We start from the raw sequence: 24,770 nt of genomic DNA on the forward strand, positions 1-24,770 counted from the left end.
TCCCCATTTCCCTCTCAAGGTGCTAATATCAGAGGGTTTGGGTCATTTCGCTCAGGACCCATCATTCATCGAGGCGACCAAAGCCGAGTTAGCTGACGCCTGTGACATGACCATCGAGGAGATGGAACACGCCGCCAACAACATTCTCAACGGCAACACCACCACAAACGCTACATCCAGCACCTCCTCCACCTCCCAGCACAGCCCCAACGGCAACCTCCTCCCCTTCCACACAGCAGCAGCAGCAACGCACAGGGACCGAGTGGTCAGCTTGAGTCCCAGCGAGGGCGGGGGAGAGGCCGGAGGAAGCAGAGGCTCCATCCACGGGCCATCCTCTGTGGAGGAGCGGCAGGAGCTGCTAGCAGGGGGCAGAGGACGAGAAGAGGAGGAGGAAGAGGCGGAAGAAAGGGAGGAGGGGCACCACAGAAGCTCAGTTGTGATTGGAGCAGCGCGGCAGAGGAACAGCGGGCTGTTGGAGGACGAGGATATGGAGTGTGTGACGAGTTTGTAGGAGTCTGCTCAACGGGTTTGATCGGCCAACTGGCCCCTCTGACATCATCAGAGACTGACGCTTGTCAGTGCTGGGTAACAGCGCCGCGGCTGGCTCTGTCTGTCCCCACCCCTCACACACACATACATACACATACATACACACACACACACACACACACACACACACACACACTGTCTGCCTCTCTGCCAGACGTACCCGCTCTGGACAATGGCGGCCAGTGACACAATCTTAAACACCTGGTTACAACTTTGTTGGTTTAAATGAGTTTGTATGTGCGTGAATGTTTGTAGTAAAGTGTACCACACTATACTCTATACTATCTGAGTGTATGCTTGTGTGTGTGTGTGTGTGTGTGTGTGTGTGTGTGTGTGTGTGTGTGTGTGTGTGTGTGTGTGTGTGTTTGGTCTATAATTTTCTCTATTTGTACGTGTACGTGTGTTCTCCACACGTGTCTGAGTGTGTCTCTAAAGTGCCTCACAGTTTTATCATGTCCTCAAAGTGTGAAGAGCAGAAAAGTAGAGACAAGCAAAAATTAGATGAAAGAAAGTATGGATGAAGGAAAGGTAGAAAGGAAACAACAGAGGCAGGAAGTCCTTTTATAGACTTCCTGCAGTCAACATAGTGTGTTTATTGTTTTCATTTCCTTTGCCTACTTTGGTGTTGTGTTATTGTTGTTTGTCTGGCCGCCATGAAGCCAGGTAGGGGACAGCAGACCAGCTTGTGGGGGGGTCAGTTAAGGATTAAAATCTGACCGCACCCACTTGAGGTCAAAGGTCAACTCCTCCTTCTTGGTTCACTGATGATGAAGCGCTGTATTGAGTAAAACGGGGGGCGAGGAAAACCCTGTTTGAAATCTCATTTCTTCTCCTCTTCCAAAGCTAAGGAACCTTGGAGCACAGCCCTGCCAGCCTGGGGGTGGGATTAAGGTGACACACCACCCCCAGCCAAGGGGGGGAAGGATTTGAGGAATGGACCAACAGCCACAAGAGGGCTGCTCTAGGGGGCCACGGGCAGAGAGAGACACTCTCTGGCCAACAGGAAGCCAGCCAGCTCTTTTTTCCACTGGTCAATAATGGAGAGACAAACTCACCTCGTATGTCACCTAGATCTGGCTTTGCCTCCTACGCCGCTTTTCCTTGTTTGGCCACGCCCACTTCCTGCCCCAAACAGGAAATGGGAGGAGCATTTGGTGGCTAAGCAGAGACAGCGAGCCCCCCTGCCTCATACCTCGTTGTTCCTCAGTCCTCCCTCTCTCCTTCCACCCTCCTCTTTGGTTGTTCAACCATCCTTCTCCCTCCATCGCTGGGGTTTTGCTTTTTCAGCCCTTGGGAAGGCGTGTGTGTGTCGAACAGGGCAACAGAGACGGCAGGGTGGAGCAGAGAACGGGAGTGACTGATTGAAAAGAAAACAGACTCGGGACGTTGATCCACACAGGATCTGTCCGTCAATCAACCTCACTTCCTTCTCCAAGACCCTCCTCTTCCTCTCAGCGTGGAATCCTATAGGATTTGCTGCCACACACTTTCTCTACAGACCACGCCCACTATGTATTTAACAGTTCAATATTGTGCAAAACTGGCTAGCCATGACTATTTTGTTTTATATTCATGATGTTATTGGTTTAATTTATCCTTGATTTGTTTGCACAATCAGGGTGCTGGTCTTATAAATGTATTTTTGCTCGGTTTATTTTAGGAGAATTTTAAGAGGTTTTAAGTATCGAAGCAGGGCGTAGAGTTTGCGTGCAAGTGTATAACTATATTTGTGCGTGCGGGTGTGTGTCTGCATTTTAGTACAGGATGTGTGTGTGTATGAGTGTGAGATAGCGTGTGTATCTAAATGGGGGGTCTTTCTCTCTATCAGTATGCACCTTTTACAGATTGTATCTATTTATTTATTTATTTTTCCCAGAAGAGAAAAAAATGTGTGTGAGGATATGCGTCTGTGTGTGTGTGTGTGTGTCTGTGTGTGTGAGTGAGGATATGCGTTTGTGTGTGTGTGTGCGCCTGTGTTTGACTGGTTACTTATGTATTCTAAAAAGCTGATTTTAAGCCTAGACAGTAAATTAAGGTAGCATTACAAGTATGGTGTGTGTGTGCGTGTGTGTGTGTTTGAGTGAGTGAGTGATAATGGGCCTCCTTAACACAGGGTTACCATGGACAGGCATGCTTCCAAAGCTTTGTGATTTCTTTTGAGCACGGTTCTTACTTTTTAGCCAAGCTGCAGAGTCAGAAGCCGCTCTATCTTTGAAAATTGCATAACTGTTCTTTATATTTCTGTTCTGAGATGGTGAAGCATAAGGTCTCCAGCGAGGTCAGAGTGACAGTTAAGTTTACAGTGGTGATGAGTTTTTGGCATTGCAGCTTGGCCAGAAGGTAAGAAGCATTTTGGCAATTTGCTGCTTTTCTTCATCATGGATGATTGCTCTGAATGGTAGAAGCACCAAATTTGTACTGCCACAGTGACGCCCCGTGAATGACCTGGGGGGCGATGCCCTGATAGCTCAGCTGTAACACACCGTAATCACATGATTTCATCATTTAATCATAGTAAAAACTCCAAATGAATTAATAGGGCTGTTGTACAGATGCTGCAAGAGTTCTAAATCACATCTCATGTCTGAGGTGTGCTCATACCACAAAACATTTTGACTTATTAGCATTGTTAGAGATAAAGTCATTTTCTGTCTGTAATGTAATTTACTGGTAAAACTAATTACTGGAAAATTATAAAGCAAACAGGAGGTTTTTCTGATAATTGATAAGATATCATTTTTTGGTTAATGTGATTAATTAGGGGATATAAATCAGAAAACTGTCAGAGGGAAGTTGTTTTGTGAGAGATCTCCTGGTGTGATTTTTGTTGTTGCTTTTTTTTTTTCTAATGCCTCCTCGGTAGCATGCTGACATTATTTGATTGACCTCTCTCTGTTATAGTTTGTCCCTTGATTATAGTTTGGGTTCACTTGGGATAAGGTATGGCCACAGTATGCCATAGCCAAGACTGGTACTCAGGCCTCAGTGCATTACACAAGTTACAGGTCTCACTTCTGTATTGTATCTTCTCCAAAAAACAAACCCATTCCAGACATCAGTATCTCATCATTGTTACCAACTGTCACATTTATTATCATTATGCCAGTGACTTTATAGTATTTCAAACTGAAATAAATTCAACACAAAATATATAAGAATTATGCTAGCCACTGAAAACTTGGCTGGAAAACATTGTTATTGTTATTGTTACCACCACAATCCTGATGCAAAGTCAAGATGACATGAAGAGAGTACTGAAAGTCTGTATCTTACCAGACCAGTGCAGACTCACATGCAGATATATCACAATGAATCTAGTTACAACCACAGAAAGAAGAAAGTCAAACTTATTTTAGGGTTAGAGCCTTAAAAACAACACTTATTAGTAAAAAAAAAAACATGTATGTTGTCATAGCCTTGGACGATTCAATGAACAGTTTTAAAAGACAAATTCAATGAATTATCTCCACCCATAGAAAGTATCACATGTCAACTCATGGCTCTTGGTTTTCACCTTACTTCACCATTAAGGTCTCACTGCTGATTTCTCATTCCTACATACTATAATCAGAGCAGGTTTGTGGCAGGGAAGGGTATGCATGAACACACTGCCATACACTGCATCCTGTGCCAGTAACAGACTTCTGACATTATTATGCAAATTAAATGTGAATGTTGAATGTGTTTTTAGTGGCAGTGCTATTGTTGTTTTGTGGTTATGATCATACTGCAAACCCTGAAGAAGTCTGTGTTGTCAAAGGAATACCCTCCCTGACATTTAGTCTGTTGTTTTTTTGTTTGTTTTTTTCCTACCCAGGCTTCATAAAAATACCTTAAGCATTTCCTTCTTCCTTTCTTTTTTTCAGCTGTAGTAACAGTACCTCATTAAAACAGGCGCTTATGATTTGGTACCATAAGCTAACAGGCTACATCAGTTTGAGCATAAACTGATTTTTTTTTTTTGGTCAGATTTTAAATCAAAAAGTTAGTAAGGCAGATTTGAGTATAGTCAAGGATGTTAATGTGTGTGCAAGACAGAATCTAGCCTCAGTGTTTTAACTTTAAGCTCAGCACAATCTCACTTTGTGCTTTGGTTTTTGTTGGATCAGCCCAGGTTAAATTTCGTTAACCCTGAATTTTAAAAGACAGTAAGGGTTCTCCTCCAGGTTATTTATGCTGATTTCTTTGATAAACCTAATGACTATTATGCCTAAATCCTCAATGATAAATGTAACCAGCAGGCACCTGAATTTGTAAAGTAGTAGTTTTTGTATCCAAGCTGCTACAGCGGACCCAGAATATGTGTCTGCTTCCTGTCAACCATTTTATCATCCAGTGCAGCAGCGGTCAAGAATGTCACTGTCAAAGCAGTGTTGATAAGGAACCATGTAATGAAAGGCTATATATACTTTATTAAATCATGGAATTATTAAACAAAGAACCACTCTCAGACTTGGCCAAGATAAAAAAAATTAGGATGGGAAGGTTTCCACAAGGTTCCATAACAGATATGTTATGTTTGTTCCTTATCATCATAGTCTTAAGATGAATTATCAGTAATTACTAAACCATTCATAATGTTCAGTATCACATAAATATGAATAATGCATACCTGCACTCAGAAACTACATTCATTTCTAATCTTTTACTTTTATGTTCCCAATAAATGTTAAGTTATATTTTATACATACACATAGAGTAACCCTGCGTATCAGAAGTGCAAAACCAGACTTTGTTGTTTGTGTTTAAAGGCTCTTTGATTTCAAACACTGATGAGAGAGATACAGAGGCCTGTGCTGCCCCCGTGTGGAGTGGAGCAACATTGCAGTTTTTATGTTCTGTATAGGTCAGCATGAACTATGAGGTGTTGTGTTGCAGTTTAATGGTATGAGTGGGTGTAATCCTGCATCCCACAAGATATGCAAAAACAATGCAATAACTATGACTGTATACAAGGTTCCCGAAGTAAATATACTTGTGAAAGTGAAAAAAAAAAATCAATATCATGAAGGTGTATTATTTTCTGTTTGCTACATTTTTAAGTAAACTCAGTGGTTTCCATGTCAGAGAAACCTAACATACTTGAAATCAGGTGCGTTGCAGTGCGGTATAGTAAAGATGTATTTATCTTTCTTGTGCGAGGGTGTTGGATCTGCATCTGCAGTCAAAAATGTGTATTGAGACAGTGACCTGAAATCAGTGCTTTGGCTCATGGTTTAACATCTAGCTAATGGAGACCCAGAGTGAAAAGCTGATTATTTAGTTTAATGATTCAGCAGCAAAACCAACCAACTTCACTTCCCTGACTCAATACTTTTTTGGCTGTATCCCTTTCTCGTGTTTATTTCCAGTTATAGTGTTTAAATGGATTGCGCTCCTTGGGTGTATCATCACTATTGCATGAGGTTCACATGTTGACATTTGAACGTTCCAGGTTTTGAAGTTGTTTTGTTTTAATCAGGTTAAGTATCATATCACATTATGACAGAGTAGCTATTTCTATTTAGTGTACATACAGTGTATTAAAGTCAGTATTTCTTCTCTAAATTAACATTTGACAGTGGACAGCAGTGGAGGGGTATTTGGAAGGTGATTTTGCATATCTTGTGTCTTATGGGCGCTTAGTTTATTTTCTGATTCTTTATCCTGAGAAGGACAGAGTTCATGTTTATGTGACTGTTGAAACATGAGAGAAATAGCAAACTATAGTATTTTAATTACGCTGTTTAGACAGGTGTCGCTAATTCTTTGCCTATGCGTTGCCATAGTCTCTTGTCTCACTTTGTCTCTAGCTTATACCCTTTTGTCATGTGAAAGACAGACCAGTGGAATTTATTTGTATGAAATGGACCAAATTACCCACAATTAGCAGTTTTTGACAAAAATATTGGTGGATTGTTATGTACACACACTTAAACAGGCACTACTGGGAAAGGCACATACACACTTTATTGCTTACTTGATGTATTCAAGCATAAAGTGATCAATAATACATGAAAATGGCAACATCCACAGTCCACGGGTTTAAATTGAAGCAGTGTCCCAATTCCATACTACATGCTAAGTCTAAGCAGGTTATCATTTTGTGTGTTCACTCTAAAAAGTGACTATTTCAAGTATGAATAACTCGGTTGACACCAAAGGTCCTCCATGTACGCCTCATGGTAAACTGACTTTGTTGAATGTGTAACAGTGGCCCCTTAAAACTAATTACAGATAGATGGTGGTGACACAGCTCCACATGGATGTCAGAGTACAACAAATAAAATATTCTCTGTTAATTGACATTCAGTGGTGCATTAATGGCCTAATTTCCCGTTAGCATACAATGGTTAAGTATGCTCATTTCTTGTACACCAACTAAAAAAACATATGCTATAAAGATTGGTAATTAGTTATACTGAATACAGTTAGTATGTAATATGGACTTGGAACACAGCAGGAGAGCCTTTCTTTGTCCATCCTACCATTTTAAACAGCTGATGTTTTGACTAATTAGCAGGAAAAGCACAGGTGTAACTAATGACTTTAATTATGTCCATTTTGGTGCGCCAGTAAACCAGCATGCACCAAACCACAGCTAAGGATGTGGAACCACTAAATAGAATGTAGCCGTTGTCAGTGCTATTAGTTACACCTGTGCTTTATAAGACACGGTGTCCACCATGGGTCTGTTGTGTGGATTTGTGTACCTGTGGTCTCCCTGGAGCTAGTAGCCACTTTATCAGACTGCTAATCACGCTGATAAGCTGCAGCTGTGTGTGCTGCCTCGCTGGAGCTCCACCTGCAGCCGGTTCAGCTAAAACCACACTGCTCTGCCTCAGAGGGCGCAGTTCACATTCAAATCGCTTTCTCAAGTGACAGCAGAGATTAGAGAAGAAAGGTTTGGTTTCTGGTTGACGGATGACAATCTTGTTGGCGCTTGATGACAATGGGAAGCAGTGGGTGTTTGAGCTGAGTAAGAATGTTGGATGGAGAGTATTTTTAAAGACTGTAGAAGGTTTTACTTCATCATGTTTGGATTTCAGGGTGGTCAAAGTTCTGACATGGTGAATTATATATCCAAGTAGTGTTTTACATGTGCATGGGTTTCTCTCTATAAGGGTTATAAAGTATTGGTCCTATGTGAATGGTAATATCTTTTGTCTCACCACTAGCCAATGATTGTATATTTTTATATACCATATATAGTAAGATATATACAAATATATGATATTTAATCACCAGAATGTTATAGAGTAAGGAAAAGGCAGGACACTTATTTGGGAATGTAATTAGGTAATAATGGTTATGAAAATGGTTTATATAGGCTTACTGACCAGTATGAATTTACTGAACAAAGTTCCACTTTATCAACTGTATTTTTGACCAAAAGGAACCAGCAGGGAATAATGTAGTTATATTTATGTATGTTTTAGCTGATGGCATGTTCCTGATGGGCTTTTAGGACGTTTCACAAAAGGCTTGAATGATTCCCAGACTATGTGGCAGTCTACTTTACATTTTTTCATTTTTAACAAAGTCCAATGGAAATCTTTTACCAGTGCTATGACTCCAGAAGTATGAGGCTCTTTGTTCAGCTCAAGAAAATCAATGGTTTTCTCCAGATAAATTTGAAAGTTTGATATCTACTTTTAAATTTTAAGCAGCAGAGGGATCAGAAATCTAACGTGTTTGCTCGTGTTTGTTTAATGTTTCCTGAAATGGGCTGAAAGATGTAACCTACCAGCAACCTGTCAGTGCAGGTCAAAGTCTGGACATTTTCCTACTGTAGCACTGAGAGACCTGTGTCTCTTTAACTAGTCCTACATCAGCGAAATACACACATATACACTGTACACTTTTTCAAATACATTATTTAAGCTATTAAAGACATCTAACCAAAAATTCAACCTATGAAGGACTAGATCTCTCTCTCTCTCCCTCTCTCTCTCTCTCTCTCCCTCTCTCTCTCCCCCCCCCTCTCTCCCTCTCTCCCTCTCTCTCTCTATGCTTTGAGCCATGAAAACCTTGTAGCTTCTTTTTGTTTTTCTTCCAAGAAAGGATTTGGAGGAATTGAACTGCATCCGTAAAGAGAAATGAATTCAGAGCAGGAAGTAAAGAAGTAGCCAACTTATTTGATGTGGTCTTGACAGTGAGGAATCACAACAGGATAAAAAGTCAGATTTTTTTGATTATGGAGCTGCTGTACAATATTTGAGCTGTTCAGTATAAAAAAGACAAAGTAGAAAAGTATTAAAAAGTATTAGAGTTCCTAAGCTATACACAGACACGTGTTACTTATCCATTTCAGAGAGAGTGAGGCTGGGGGATAGGAGTCCTGTCTTGGTCACTCAGATCTCCTCGTGTGGATCTACCATCGTCGCAACAGATGTACATTATATTTTCTTGTAAACTGAAGTGTTTGTTGATCATTGTTTGATCCTGACAAAAAATATTTTAAGAGGACTATTTTGAATATAGATTTATTTTTCTTTTATTCTAGGTAAAATCAGCATAGCCTGTTGTCATAGGATTCTAATTAATCTAATTAAATCTAATGAAAATGAATTCCCTTTGCAGGAGAAACAAGAGAGGATCACCTCCTTGTTTTTCCGTTGTACAGATGTTATTTTGATGTCGATGCTGATGAAAGCTTTGGAAATTTGAACAGAACGTGAAAGAGGGGATATATTATTAATTACAAGTTTATATTGCAACTATCTTCTATTTTAGATATTATATATAGAAAAACTATATCTAAATTATAAGATATGAAATGATAGTTTGGAGCTGGATTTTGCAGAGGATCAAAAGAACTCTTGTTCTTTCAGTGAAAATGCTCAGATCAGGTTTGGAGGTGCCATACTGTTTTAACTCCACACATGTTGGCATTTTCAGTATTAGACCCAAAGGACGAATGTTTTATTGGTTTCACCATCAGCTGAATGTTTCCACTGCGTTTAGAAATCGTTACTGGTAAGTTTCCTTTGTGTGAAGATTTGTCCGAGTGTTGCCAATGCAAAAGCAGGATTTTAGTGAGTGACAGAATACAGTACATACAATGGAATTACAGTTAAATAACTAACAGATTAAAGTGACTGGTGCATTTTATTAAATAACATAGTGACACATTACGGATAGTTTTGGAATATTAGACTCTTGATGGATCAGTTTTGATCATATCAGAGTATCAAGTATCAGGTTGGTTTTTGTTGACATTAAGACGCGATGCGTTCAATTCACAGACTCCAATATCTTATTAAATGAAGGGTTATTGTGTGGACTTTGGAGGCAAACACTTAAAACTATGATCAGTATTGACTTCTTAGCCAACCCTTTGCATATTGTACTGCACTGGCTCATGGTAACACTCAAATGGCTTGAATTTTTTTCTTATAAGATGTTCATGCATGCAGTTCTCATAGACGCATGTGAAGTCTTCACCGATCAGTCTTAGGGAAGTTTGATTTGTTCAAGAGATTGGTGGTGAGGAACAAAAATGTGATTTATTCCCTTCTTATCCTGGGCCTGGTGAGCCCCTGGTGAACAAACCAGGTAGATGAGATTTGCTTGCCCACTAGATTTAGAAATAACATATAAGGGTAGCTAGATATAACTCACCCATTGTGTAGCAGCAACTACAGCAGCACCCCTATGTGAACATTTAGTTTACAATGTTAGTATTGTAGGGGCCTTGAAAGCCTTGTGTTTCACTCAATCCTTCTCTTGTTGTTATTCATACTCTTGTTTGAATTATAAATCATTAAGGAGGTCCCAGTTTGCACATAGGACAATACCACAGTTTCCACTTCTTGGTAGAAGGATGCTGCACCCACAGCCTGCTGATTGAGTTTTCTGTACCAGCTAGAGTTTCAATCAGTGACTTTCTTCAGGATATGACCTCAGCTCACAGCTCTAGAGGCGTGGCAGCAGCTTTATGATGCAGACGTTCTCGTCCTCAGTCGAACCATGAATGTCTCTGCCTCCCTGCATTTACTTCGCCTCTCTAATTTTACTGATAAGAGCTTCTTTACATCGCACCATGAATGATAATTATTTCAAGTGTCACCCCTTGAATGTAGGATGCAGTGATGCTCTTACTGGTGTCTGAAAAATCCACATTCTGTATTTGAAAAGTTAGGTTCAGGCTACTGGCTTTTCCTTTTCAGCAGCCCTTAATGGAAGAAAATGTTGGACATTTTAGCCAGTTATCTCAGTGTTTGACTATCACAGACATGACAGATCTGGATTTAGCTCTTTGCTGACACTTTTGATCTTTACAAAACCTGATTCCAGGTTGTTCCATGTTGCTGAGAAAGCCACATTAGACCACAAAGAGTTAAAAACAAATGGGTCTTGTCTGCCTGTGTGTGCAAATGCAGCTTTAACGAATGAGTCGGCCCGTCTGAGAGCTTCGACAGTGTCATGTACATTATCAGTGTTTTCTTCCGTGACTTCAGCAGCACGCAGGTGTTAACTAAAACTCTCTATCCAGGCGGGTTGTTCCCGGCCTTGCGCCAGCCTGACGATTTAATGGCAGGGGATCCACAGCTCCATATACAGTAGTGTTTAACGAAGGCTTTTCTGTTCTTTATTTACTGGGTAAATGCCAGGGCTGTGTGGCTCTGTTCTCGACTGGTCAGTAGTGTCTTATGATCTCGTTCGTAGACCTAGTTCACTACTCATGCAAAGTGTTAAAGGGCCTTTGACAGGATTGAGCTGTTGTTTGTTTGTTTTTGTTGTTTTCTGTCGGAGAGAAGTCTGTTATTAATCCTCAAGTTTATTTTTTGGAAAGAGGTTGTTCACACAGAGACCAATTTGTGGTAATATTAGTAGTGGCGCTACTGTTAAATGTAGTATTTAATAACAGCACTATTTATGGTCAAAAAAATGAACTAGAGTGTGTCATTGTGCTTGCGGTAGCTTTGGAGGCAGGTGGCCATTTTGTAACTGAGTTCTTTAACATAAGCCACTCCCCCTCGACTCTGAGGGATCCATATTGGTTCTGAGGTTGCTAAGTGACACTGGCCCAACATCATTTGGTTTCCTCGGTTACCATTTGTCTCCTTAGTGACGACTGCATGGTCTCACAGTTGACACACCCTTTTCTTCTTCTTCTTCTTCTTCTTCTGCTTCTCTTTCTTTTTTCTAAAGGAGAGTTCTTGATTTTTTTTTTTTTGTTCATTTCATTTTAGATTTTAGAAAGAAAGAATACAAATGAAATAAATCAGAATATTAATTCAATCACTTTTTCTACTCCTATTTTCAATAAAAAGTGAAAAGAAAAACCAAACAAAAAGTTGATTTGTAAATAAGTAATGTACAGTTTGTATCTGTAACTTGTCAGTCTGTCATTGGTGACAGAGTCTGTCTTGCTTATAACGCACGCTACCAGTAAATAAAAAAGGAAAAAGTATATTTAGACTGTATGGTCCCTTGAAAGCAAGTTTTAAATTAATATCTGATGTATATTCCTGTAACATTGCATTTTTATCTGAGGAATGATGTTATTAAAAAATTGCAAATAAATTGCATTTCCTACAGCTCTGTTTTTAACTTCCATTTTACATTTGCATGTGCGGTGGCTGAGCAGCAACGGTTCTTCACTGTATGGAGAAACCAGGTCTGATAAGAAGTTACTATAACCTGGTATTACATCTTTAGCCAAATATTTGCCTGTTTAATTTATTCTATAGAAAGGGACTGTAAAAGACTCCATGGAAATACCCACAATTTCACTTATATACACATTGTATGATTTGGTTTTAAACCTGATATTCAAATAGGACTGATGTTAGACTTAATGTTTTACTCTAGTTCAACCTACAGTGATTTGCTCAATATTGGTCCATCAGCATTAGTTGACTCCATGTTTTAACAATGTTGTACCTTAACACTGAAGTCGGGAGCTGTGGCTTGTTTGAAAAGGATTTAGGATTTAAGAGTCAGCTGCTGGACAGCAGTTGTTTAAATGCAAGAAGCTGCCAAATTTGAACCATTGCTCATTATTTGCCCCCCAGGGTTGTTATTCCAACATAGACTGTAGGTTCAGAGCTGGATTTTCAGACTTTACGATGAATCTTGCCTTGACTTCAGATAAATGTGTTTCACCCTCACAGCTTTTCTAACGTTCATATTCAGCAACGCTTGAAGGTATGTTTTGTTTACAACTACAACTTTAATTCTTAGACCTAAAGACTCTTAAAGGGCAGAGTCAAAACTAAAAGCACAGGTTAGAGAATTGCATATAGTGAAGAAATCAAAGCAAACATCCATAATTTTTAAAATCTTTACTTTTAAAGTTTCTTCCCAGAAACATGAAATAACACGACTTTCAGTGGTGAAGATCTCCAAGGATCATATGAACAAAGAAATGCAGATCCCATCACTGCAAATGATGAATATAATATTCAATAAACAAAAGCTTTACTATTATAGTTCATACAGGTTTTTAAAAAAAATTCAAGTTTTAAAATTAAGTTTGAATTAAAGCTACGCATTATGTGTCCGGTTTATGAGTTGCCAAATGTCTTTTCAGATTCCCCTGCTGGGAGAATTCTCTCTCACAGTTGGGACATTTAAATGGTTTCACCCCATTGTGGCTGAGTGTGTGTCTCTTCAGGCAGTTCAGCGTGAGGAAACGCTTCGGGCACTCTGAGCACAGGTACGGACGCTCCCCTGTGTGAGAGCGCGTGTGGACGTTTAGGTGGCTCTTGCTGGAGAAACCCTTCCCGCAGTGGGTGCAGGTGTACGGCGTCTCGCCCGTGTGCGAGCGAGTGTGCAGCAGCAGCTCCCCTGACGACAAAAACGACTTGCCGCATGTGGTGCAAAGGTAATTCTTCTCCCCTCTGTGCATCTGCATGTGTCTTGTAATGCCCGCCTTGCTGAAGCTTTTCCCACAGATGGTGCACAGGTTGGAGGGGCCTTGGTGCAGGCGCTCATGTTGCTTGAGCGAGTAATTACAGAGGAATCCCTTGTTGCACTGGCTGCAGATGAATATTCGTCCTCTCTTGTGGAGTCTCTGGTGCTGATAATAACCCGATGGGCTGGTGAATCCCTTCTCACATTGGTTGCAGCGGTACCGGAAGCCGTGGAGCTTCACGTGGGTCTTCAATTGATTTGGATGTTCAAAAATCTTTTCACACTTCAGGCATTTAGTCTCTTCCTCTGTGAAGTTTTTGTTCGCCGGTCGCATGCTCAGAAACCTTTTGTCTTCCCCCGTGGGCTCTTTCCGTCTCCGTCGTTCTTTGTTTTCCAAGTTGTCTTTCTTTTGTTTACGTTCCCGCTTTTTTTCAACAACGTCTTTCTGTTTGTGTTTCCTCTTTTTCTCAGAGTTGTCTTCTACTTTCTTCTTTTCAGTGTTCAAGTCTTTCCTTTTCTGCTGAATCTTTGCTCTGGCTTTTTTCACAGATAGCTTTTTATGAATGGGAGCCGTTTTGTGGTGCTCACTCTGGATGTGCTCTTGGACCTTCCTCTTTTGGCGATGAGCAAATGAACACTGAGGGCAGATGAATAAACGTGACAGAGGACCTGGGAACAGCATAAAAACACAGTACATTAGTACAAAAACATTGACTGCCTTTGGGTCAGTTCTGCTGCTTTTGTCATTACCAGATTCCTTTTTTGGCGACCATTCATCTGTGGTGACGTCTGAGCTTTGACCTGAGTCTTCTGCTTCTAAACCCTCCATGGCCAGGGTCTCTTGCTCACTGTCATAATCATCATCCTCCTCACTGTAAGCCTCAGTGAACCTCCCCACTGCAGCTTGAGAGGGAAGGGCCAGTGTGGACAGAAGGATATCTTCCTCACTGCTTGACGGAGCTGTAAAAGAGGGAGGGATTCAACATTTTACAAATTTGAGTCACTAACTCTGAAACAAATGTATATTTATTGTGAAAGAAAGAAAACAAGAATTAAAGAATGTAGTCCTGTGTCTCCTCTTGTCTGGTTGGCAAGAATTCTGTCCTGAAAAAGGTCTTCACCATCTCTGTTAACCTCACCTGAGCTGAGAGTGCCCAGCTGTCTGTGATGAAGCAGCAGAGTCTTCATGGCAAAGGGTTCAGACAGATGCTGTCCAAAGTCTTCTGACACAGATGTTGTGTCAGTGAGCCACGCTGCTGTCTGAGACACAGAGAGAAGAGCACAGACACGGCAGGTGAAACAATAGTCATGTACTTACAAAGCTCAAAGCTGTAGCACGATAAGGAGAAAAGTGACACTGAGAAGCTGTGGCTCAAAATCTTCTTCGTTTAAGATGTGACCAATAAATGATTTTCTTCTGATTTCACAGGAATCTTTCAGGATTAAAAATGTAACAGTGTAAGGTGTCTTGTTGAGTACCTGTTGCAGGTCTGGTATGGGCAGCAGCTGCTCCAGCCTGGACAGGAGCTCGGACACCAGTTGCTGCAGTCTTTGGTCGAAGGCAGAGCCATAGTTTGCAGGAAAAACCTCCTACAGAAACAGCCAGAGCTTCGGATTTATCTCTGTTGTAAAGGGCTGGTCAATCTTTAGACTGTAAAGAATAGCTCATACATTTCCTTAAAAAGCTGTTCAACATTTAATCTTTGTCATGTGTCATAATAAAATAAATCTGCATCCCGTCCGTTCCCTTGATCTTGATGAAATATATTTTTCAGAGACTCACTTGGAAGAAGAACTCTTTTTCAAAAGGAACATTCAAAAGGTTCTGAACCAGGTTGGCAAAGTTGGTATATGAGCTCTTCAGAAGATCACCACTGGCCTGTCAAGAAGAGGACAACAAAAAAGTTGAGAAAGGTTTCAGTTACTCTGGGTTTTAATTTTATGTGTCTTCTTAACACTGATCATTTATTTCCCTCCATATCTGTGAACTCCATATTTCTAGCAGTATCAGAAAGCACCGGATTTCTAAATGTATGTGAGTCTTCAATGTTTTGCTAGCCCACCATTTGGTCGGTGGAGCTCAGTTCAACACTACAGGCGTGGATTTTATCCAGGTGGCTCTGGATGGTCTGCAAGTTGGCGACGCCATCACCACGACACAGCTCCAGAACCAGCTGCAGATGGGCAAAGGTGGGAGACAGGTAACTCAAGAGAGCATGACACATCAAGGAAAATTAGATACATTATGAGAAAGAGCAACAATATGTTAAAATATACAAGTAACTAATAAAAAGATACACACAAGATAAAAACAACAATACGATGGAACTAAACCCAATATGCTTTAGACACAAAAAATAAAATGTACAGACATGTTGAGATTGAAATTTCATTTATGGCCTTGGATGCAGGAACTGACAAACAAAAAAAAAACGTCAGCTGAATCGCTGTTCTCCAGCTTTAGATGGTATCACAAGATCTTCCTCAACAAATGAAGCTGACATGGAGATGTAAATGCTTGAATTTCCATTTTATTTACAAGCTCTTTAAGGACTTCTCATCCATTTTGGCTTAAAAGTGGCAATTTAAAGTCCATAGTTGATGTGTTTCACCCTCACAGCTTTTCTAACGTTCATATTCAGCAACGCTTGAAGGTATGTTTTGTTTACAACTACAACTTTAATTCTTAGACCTAAAGACTCTTAAAGGGCAGAGTCAAAACTAAAAGCACAGGTTAGAGAATTGCATATAGTGAAGAAATCAAAGCAAACATCCATAATTTTTAAAATCTTTACTTTTAAAGTTTCTTCCCAGAAACATGAAATAACACGACTTTCAGTGGTGAAGATCTCCAAGGATCATATGAACAAAGAAATGCAGATCCCATCACTGCAAATGATGAATATAATATTCAATAAACAAAAGCTTTACTATTATAGTTCATACAGGTTTTCAAAAAAAATTCAAGTTTTAAAATTAATGTTTTTGTTAATTATAGAAATGTTGGTTTTCAATGGCTATGTCTCTAGTCTACTCAGAACTACCTTATTCAACCAGACTGGAAACTTAAGAGTCTACATACAGCCTATATATAGCTTGTGTATATATATAGATACACACACACATATGTATACATATATATTCACAGCTCACAGTCATTCCTCACCCTCGCTCTCAGGCCCAGGATGAGCTGAGCTCTCTGAAGTGGACTCAGGAGCTCAGGGACGATTTCTGTCACCAAACTGATGAAGTCCACCAGCTTGTCATACTGCATCACACTGTGCTGCTGCACTATTTGCCATATGAAAGCAGACATAAGTCTCACTGGAGGAACCAGGAGATGTAAGGAGGCTGGGGGAAGAGGGGAACCTGCAAACGGCATTGGAGACAAGTGTTTTGCAATGAATAGATACAGTTTGTTCTTCTACAGAGGATCAAACAACCATTAACATGCGATCTGTCCACATCTCCAGTTCCCAAAACAGGGGATTATCTTACGTTAATTTAATAACTGTTTTATACGCTGCAATAAATGAATACTGATGCTAGCAAACAGCTAGATAATAAAACAGACAAACCGTTGCTTTTCCATGCCATTCTCGTGGTTTAAAAACGTCTAAACAATTAACAAAATACTACTTTAGCATTCATTTTACAGAACTGGAAAACACATTTATAACTTCCGGGTAAAACGGATGTTATGAAAACTGTCCTGCGTGTGCTTTTTCCTTCAAAATAAAAGTCGGCACGTTGAACTCTAAAAGCAAAACATGTCCTTGTGATGGAGGTAAGCAAAATATCATATAAAGCGGATAGGAGATGAGTTGCAAATTATCCGTGTGTCACATACACAGATGATCCTGTATACAAAATTGGCAAAATAGCACTTTCTGTCAGCAGATGGCGCCAATCGTCCCGTTTATCTGTAACCCAGGACTTCTCAAGAACATCCCCTCCCAGGTTTTCTGATAAACCACCCTGTTAACCACCCCACTATCAACAGTCACAGAAGAACTGAAAAAAAATTGGTACAGGGATATTAGTAATTTTTAACTATAAATGCCGCATGCAATAGACTGACAATCAGCAAATCGGAGTAGTATTAGATTAGACACTAAATTTCTTCTCTGAAATGAAAATACACACTTTATGAAAATTAGTGAAATCAGGAGGACTGTACGGGCATTTTATGGATTATTTATGTATTATCTATGACATGTCAAAATGAGGGTGCTGCTGCTGCTGCTGTTGCTGCAAAAGGGCCTGTGTAAGCAAAAGGATTCTCGTCTTAGAGTTAAATAGAAAGATTTGACTCATGACATTAATGTATTTTATCTTTTAATATTTATTAAAAGCATTTATACATTCGAATATAACTGATTGATGATAATAAACTTTTCCTCATTAGTCCCACTTGCTCATTATAGCCTATTGCATGAACAAAAGCTGTGTGTACTTAGAGACTCAAAATAACACTTTTAATAAATGTAAGTGTTAAGTACATCCACCAGCTTGAGGTTGAAGTTTCACATTCAGAGCGACCACTACACTGAAACTGTAATAATACATGATAACAAAAGTACCAACAAAATATGACATGCAAAACACATGCAAGTATTCATGGTTGTTTCATATGATCTCAGTGCTAACACACCCAGTTCTCACACGCCCAGTCAGTGGCAGGCAGACGGCGCTGGCGGCAGCTTGTAACTAGTCACTGTGGGGCTGTAGGTGTCGACTCAGGAAAACTACAGAAACACCAGCAGCTCCTTTTCCTCATTATGCTGAACGGTCTTTGGTGTAACTTTTGGAAACACGTCTTTTCTTACAGATAGCTCATTTTATGCGCAAACTTGGGTTTAGACGCCTGGATACTTGTCGCCATGGGAGGGAGACGCAGGGGAACACCTGGGTCTGATGAGGATTTCTCCTTTGTCAGCCCAATTGTGAAATATCTGCTCTTCATATTTAATTTTCTATTCTGGGTGAGTGCTATTATGCTATTTTAATAATGAATGATAAGATCAAATGGTGGTTTATTTAGAGATAGTCTCTGCTACTCACACAAAAGTATATTTTAACAACTAATAAGGAGTTTAAATGCTTTTTCTTATGATTTCAGTTGTTTCAACATGTTGTTTCCTGTTTATTCTCAAAGTGAAAGATCTAGATTTTGTTTGCTGGCACATGCTGCTTTGTTTGACTTTTAGTTGTTGTTTAACTTTGGTGTTTCACAGAAGGGTGAAAGATGTCCACACACACACACACACACACACATACACACACACACACACACACACACACACACACACACACACACACACACACACACACACACACACACACACACACCAGGTGTTTGCTGCTTGGTGATTGGACAGTGACTAAGTGTTATTTCTTCTTTGCAAATCAGGAATGTATCCTCAGATCGTGGTTCCTTTTTCAGAGCTCAGAACCTGTTTTTCTCAAACAAAGTGTTGTTATCTCAATACCAATGCATACACACACACACACACACAAACAAAACTACTGTGGTTTGTTTCAGGTACCACACTGTATTGTACCACATAACTGACAGTTGCCAAGGAGCACAAACCTTTCATTGATTCATATGCTGATTGTGTCATGAAGATTTGTGTGAGAGGTGGGTCAGTTTGTTGACTGAGGGAAATGTTGCACTGTTTTATTTTTAAGTTTCAAATGAGCGCAGCAGGTCAGATGTTAATAATTGTACAGCTTTAGACTTTAAAAGTAAAGAATTCAGCTGAAATGAGCAGCAAAGCTCGGCAGTGAGCTGTAAACAAAGCAAAGTTCATGTCAGTGACTTTCAGTGTCAGGTGCTTGGCGACTGTAACACAAGGAGATTTCTTAACAGCATTTTCAGAGCTGATCTGTTGTTGCAGCTTAAACCTGATGAGGTTTAGTTCAGAGTAAGGAGACTTTCTTATTTCTGATTGAGCAATACAAATGGCATAGAAAATTAGAACTAGATAACAAATCAACCAAATCTTAAAGTCTGTAGCTTTTCTTGATCCATTCTCTGTGTTTGAAACAATCCAGTATGAGTGTGTGAGCCCTGTTCAAGCGGTGAACCTGACTTGATGCCTTGTACAAAGCATAGGGCTGTGTAAAAACTTGAAGCTCCTCAATGTGGAATGTGCTGTTATCATTTCTGTTGCCTCTGGCTACAATGAGCTCTGTACTCAAGTTTGTGCTTCTTCTCTTGCGATTGTCTGTAAATCTTAGGAAATTTCCTTGGAAGGTTCAGTTGTTCTTATAACCTAAAATAAGCAGTCTGTTACAATGGTGCGTAACAGAATCAGTACAGTAAATCGGTTACATCACCAAAGCAACATGTGATTTCACAATTTTAATTTTAGGTGTCATTGTTAACATTTCCTTACACATTTTCAAACATGTATTTTTTTCAACCTGCTTGCTTCAGGTGTTTGTCCACTTAACTCACTGTGAAACTAAACCTTTGCAAAAACAGGCAGCCACCGAGAAGGCGCAGTGTCTGTGTAACTGGATCCATTCCATTCAGGGTGGGAAGAGTATTTCTGAGGGCTCCCTATTATTCTATTGAGCCTGGGAGCGCTGAGTGAAAGGGTCTTTATTTTTTAAGGAAGGGTACAGATTGCTGCCACGCCGATTTAGTCAAATGGAAACAGAGCGGATGGAACAATCAAAGAATGCTGTGGGCCTCAGTACAATCTTGTCGATGAGTCAAATCCTGTATATCTCTCCTCGTATCATGATTAAGTTTTCTGCTGAATGGTGCCACTCCCTTGGCAAGCATTAACATAGAGATGGTTATTCACCCACTGGAGGTCTGTGTTTCTGTGCCCCAGTTTTGAAATGCACTAAATGTAAAGAAAGCTTGGGATAATCACTTTTATATGTGATCTACTCTTCTACAGATAATCTCCCTGGTGATGGTGTTGATCGGTGTGTATGCTCGCATGATGAAACATGCAGGTAAAATCATCTATGGATAGAGAATGCAGTCCTTCTTCATGTTTAATGTGGGAGTAACCAAACAACACAGTGGGAAAAGAGGCTCCAAATCTGTGTTGTTCAAGATCTCTTAAAGGAAATGAAATGTGTTTGTAAAATTAGATAAATAGAAAGATGCTTGAAAACAATTCCATAAATGTTTTCATGCTACCGTCTGAAAGTTTGAATCCTGTCTTTTAATGGAAAGACAGACTTTCTATGTTCACTTCATCCTATTTTCCTTTTTTACTTCAGAGGCAGCACTGGCCTGTCTGGCAGTGGACCCCGCTGTGATGCTGCTGGTCGTGGGGGTCCTCATGTTCGTCCTCACCTTCTGTGGCTGTGTGGGCTCCCTGCGAGAAAACATCTGCCTCCTGCAGACAGTAAGCCAGTCGGGGAGTTTTTCAACCACTAGACATAAATGCGCTGTCTATATTTTGGTTTGTAGTCCTATAATAGTGGAGAAACACATGCTGTATGACATACAGTGGGGGTCATGGGTCAAATCTGAACTCACAAAGCCAACATGACCTTTGTAGCTCTCTGTGTTTTACTGTGTCGTATAAAGGAATGTACTTATTACAAGTTAGAAATAAAAACCCTAAAACACTGTCAAACTGTCAGTTCAGTCTTAACAGCTGAGTTTACATGGAGACACAGGATCCCGCTGAATCAGTCCTTTAAAGACAGAACACAAAACAGTGTTCTGATCGTCTCTCTCTTTCCCTCCCAGTTCTGTATTTCTCTGACAGTGATCTTCCTGCTCCAGCTCACTGCTGGTATCCTGGGCTTTATCTTCTCTGATACGGTAAGGAAACAGAATAAATAAAAAGATCAAAATGTTCAAAAGTGGTCATAAACACAAAGTCATTTCTTTGTTGTTGGTGGATTTTAACTAAATCAAACAAAAGTCTAATGCATTATATAACATATTACTAGAATCTACATCAATACTAGTCATCTGTGAGAAGGTGAAGATTCAAAATGATATTAATGTTCCTTGAAAAAGTTAAATCAATTTGTTTTTAGACTCTTTCTTGGGGTAGATGTTCCTGTATTCGTCCTTTTTTGATTATAAGGAACAACGAAAGCACTCGACCTGCTGTGCTTTGTCTGTAACTGCAGCTAAATTTGAATAAGCTCATGAAACACAGCAGAGTTTGCTCACAGTTGTTAAATATGATTTAGTTTGTTTCAGGCAGGCAGACCTAAAGAGGAAGTTGGATTTATGGTGTGATAAAACCATCATTAAGTCAGCTTTTATTGTATTAATGAATATGTAAATATGCTTTTATCAGACTGTTACTAACTTCATCATTGTTGTAGATTCTAACTGTGTCACATTTTATATTACACACTCTGAATATATGGTGTCTTCTTTTGTACATGCTGCTAAACTACTTTTCCCTACTTTTCCAAGGCACGGGGTAAAGTGACTGAGATGATCAATAATGCCATCATCCACTACAGAGATGACATTGATCTGCAAAACCTTATTGATTTTGGTCAAATGGAGGTAAGGATTTAGTCCAAACACAGACTTGATAAATACCAGGGTAATAGTGGCCTTAGCAAAGTCTTTGGAGCTGTATACACAGATACCTGCCATGTCTTCTATCTTTTCCATCTCAAATGTGTGTGTGTTTCCTCAGTTTGACTGCTGTGGTGGTGTAACCTACACTGACTGGTCCCAGAACATGTACTTCAACTGCAGCAAGGAGAACCCCAGCAGAGAGCGCTGCTCTGTCCCCTTCTCCTGCTGTATCATATCCAAAGACAAGGTCATCTCTTTAAAGACTCTGCTGATAACATTTGGTGTTTTTTTTTACTGTTTTGCTTTATGTGTTTTATCTGTATTTGTTTATATGTGTGCAGGTTGTTATCAACACCATGTGCGGCCAGGACATGCAGGATTTTGAGTACGTTGATGCTGGAAACCACATCCACACCAATGGCTGCATAGATAAATTAGTTGACTGGATTCACAGCAACATGTTCCTGCTTGGAGGCATTGCACTGGGACTGGCCATACCACAGGTAGGATGTTGTGCACAGTGCACATACCAGCACACACAAACGCAGACATTGTTCTTGAACCTGTAAGAGAAGGGGTTAACAGTTGCAACCAGCCAGTGAGCCCCTCTTTGTGTGTCTCCTCCTCTGCAGCTGGTTGGGATCGTCCTGTCTCAGATTCTGATCAACCAGATCAAAGACCAGGTCGAGCTCCAGAACTACCAGTTCAAACACCGCTCTGACCCATGGAGCTGACCCGGACCGGTCCAGATTCTGATGAACAGCAGCATAAACGTGGTGATGGAAGCAGCAGGGGGGAGATGTGTAGAACTGTTTATGCCAGGTCTCCGAAAAAACATCTGTCAGTCTGGTTTTGTTCCTCTTGGATTTAAAAAGGAAACAGATGGAGAAACAGGACTCTGTCGCCGCCCACTGGACGTAGACTGTGCTTGCATTTACCAAACATTTTTAGTAGAGTAGTGGTTCCCAAGCAGGGACTGGGGGGTATTATATTGACCTCTAGTGAAGAACTGCAGTCAGTATAATTTACAACAATGCATTTCATATTGTTTTTTTTTGTTTGTTTGTTTGTATGTTTTTTTCCGAGATGCCAAACTGGAGCATGAGTTAGAAGAAGTCCGTGTATCCCTGTTGCTGCAGAGGTTAACTAACTGAAAAGGGAATAGCATTTTCTAAAATGTATTGTTTTGCACACTCCGTCAGACATAATGATTTCTCCATGCTCAGTAATACTGCTTATTGTTACACACATCTGTGAGAGGATTCTGACACACTGGAATATACATCACCTATTGTTTTTCTTCATGTTTTAAAAATGTATATTCTACAATATGAATTTTTTTAAAAACTTTGTAGATGAAATACTTGTGTTAAATGAATGATGCACATATGCCACTTGGTGTCTGGTTATTTATTCTTTCTTAAACCTGTGTGTTAAAATTAGTATTTACGTCTGGGTGCCAGAAATGGCCTGTACCCCTGTAACAGTATAATAAGCATTTTTTAACATGTTTCATTTCACAGAGCTATAAACGAACGTTTACACCAACGGTCTGACCGTCCACTACATGGCCATGTTGGGCTTCTTGGTTGTCCTGACGAGACCTCATGCCGCACATGAGGTCATTTCCTGCTCACATTTTAGCCAGCTGACGGCCTGCATGACTGCAGAGCTGCTGGATTTTGTGGGGTGTGTGTCTCAATGGGCTGCCATTACAAACAAATCACATACGCTCTGCGCGCAGTTCATACTCTGTACATACGTGTGTTGGGGTTGTGGTTGATATATTTTAAATCCTGTATGCATCATTTGAACCCTGTTCTCATCTCTTATTCTTCTTCTTTTATTGTGAAGCAGTTGTAACCAAAACGCAGAGGAAGCGGGGACTCCCGGCTTTCCCACAAAAGAAAACAGTTGTGTGAACGCCTGAATTGCTTGTTGATGTAGTCACTGCAACAGGCCAAGTTTGTGCTCTGTGACCTATCAGTGAGCAGACAGTGGCTGAGCTTCTCTGAATGAGGAAAAGAGATTTACTTGGCACTAAAAATAATCTCACCCTCTCTGCTTGTTGTCTTGATACCAATTAAAGTGTGATTTGCTCTGATAGCACGGTTTTTGTTAAGCTTCACGTTCAGTGTGGTCATAAACGTTTAGTGCTCTTTGTCTCTGTGAATTACACCCACAGTTGTAAATGTCAGCATTCAGTACTTTTTTATCACGTAATAATTTGAGGCATATCCTGTGGTTCTTTTAATTGGAGAGCTGTCATTTGACTGGAGACGTCTTTACTCGTTACCGAGGGAAGCTCTGGCCAAAAGTCTGATGTAGCTGTGAAGAAGCGTAAACCAACACAACCTCTCATCTCCACCCCATTTCTCTGCCCGGCAAATGAGAACCTGAGCTGTGAGAATTTTTTTTTTCTTTTTTTTTCTAACAGCCTGAAACCTGATGCCTGTAATCTTTGGGAGCAGAAACAGTCCTGCATGTTTCACAGCCTTTGACGCAAGTCCACAATCTAAACATGACATTTCTATGTTAGTGTAAAGCTGTGGTTACTCCCCTCGCTGTGATTTTGTGTTCAGCACACACCAGGATCTACGGCATCACCCATCTGATGGCACAAAGAGCTTTTAAGAGGTGTTATATGTAATAATTTAGAAGAAGCAACAAAAAAAGTGACAGGACAGACCACAGTTTACGGCTCTATAGCAGTGATAGTGAGTGTGTTTTGATATGTGTATGTGTGTGAGTGAGTGCGTGTTGGCCTGAGCTCCGTTGCTCTGTGTGTGGTCCCTGGTTTTTTGCCTCTGACTCACTCAGGCGGCCATGTTGTGGTGGGTTTTAAGGA

General features: G+C 40.3%; 3 protein-coding genes across 5 annotated transcripts in view; 2 read left to right on the forward strand and 1 right to left on the reverse strand.

Annotated features, from left to right (window-relative positions):
* Positions 1 to 12,074, forward strand: part of cacna1c (calcium channel, voltage-dependent, L type, alpha 1C subunit) — a 199,417-nt gene extending 187,343 nt beyond the window's left edge. For all 3 annotated transcript variants that reach the window (XM_056367471.1, XM_056367472.1, XM_056367473.1), the window contains one exon: positions 20 to 12,074. In XM_056367471.1, the coding sequence (XP_056223446.1) occupies positions 20 to 511 (492 nt within the window). In that variant the 3' untranslated portion in view covers positions 512 to 12,074. The remainder of the gene's footprint in view (positions 1 to 19) is intronic.
* Positions 12,075 to 12,806: 732 nt separating this feature from the next.
* On the reverse strand, positions 12,807 to 17,071 carry LOC130163533 (zinc finger protein 883-like). Its single transcript, XM_056367805.1, has 8 exons — positions 16,971 to 17,071; positions 16,559 to 16,761; positions 15,456 to 15,566; positions 15,176 to 15,271; positions 14,872 to 14,982; positions 14,532 to 14,652; positions 14,143 to 14,352; positions 12,807 to 14,061 (listed from the first exon to the last, which is right to left on the reverse strand). The coding sequence occupies exons 1-8, from the start codon at positions 16,987 to 16,989 to the stop codon at positions 13,031 to 13,033; spliced, it is 1,902 nt and encodes a 633-aa protein (XP_056223780.1). The 5' UTR covers positions 16,990 to 17,071; the 3' UTR covers positions 12,807 to 13,030.
* Positions 17,072 to 18,075: 1,004 nt separating this feature from the next.
* Positions 18,076 to 23,316, forward strand: tspan33a (tetraspanin 33a). Its single transcript, XM_056367029.1, has 8 exons — positions 18,076 to 18,377; positions 20,313 to 20,370; positions 20,644 to 20,771; positions 21,122 to 21,196; positions 21,809 to 21,904; positions 22,041 to 22,169; positions 22,264 to 22,425; positions 22,555 to 23,316. Exons 1-8 carry the CDS (start codon positions 18,276 to 18,278, stop codon positions 22,654 to 22,656), a joined length of 852 nt encoding a protein of 283 aa, XP_056223004.1. The 5' UTR covers positions 18,076 to 18,275; the 3' UTR covers positions 22,657 to 23,316.
* Positions 23,317 to 24,770: the final 1,454 nt, after the last annotated feature.

The sequence above is a fragment of the Seriola aureovittata genome, chromosome 22 (genome assembly GCF_021018895.1).
Source record: "Seriola aureovittata isolate HTS-2021-v1 ecotype China chromosome 22, ASM2101889v1, whole genome shotgun sequence".
In the NCBI taxonomy this organism is placed as follows: Eukaryota; Metazoa; Chordata; class Actinopteri; order Carangiformes; family Carangidae; genus Seriola; species Seriola aureovittata.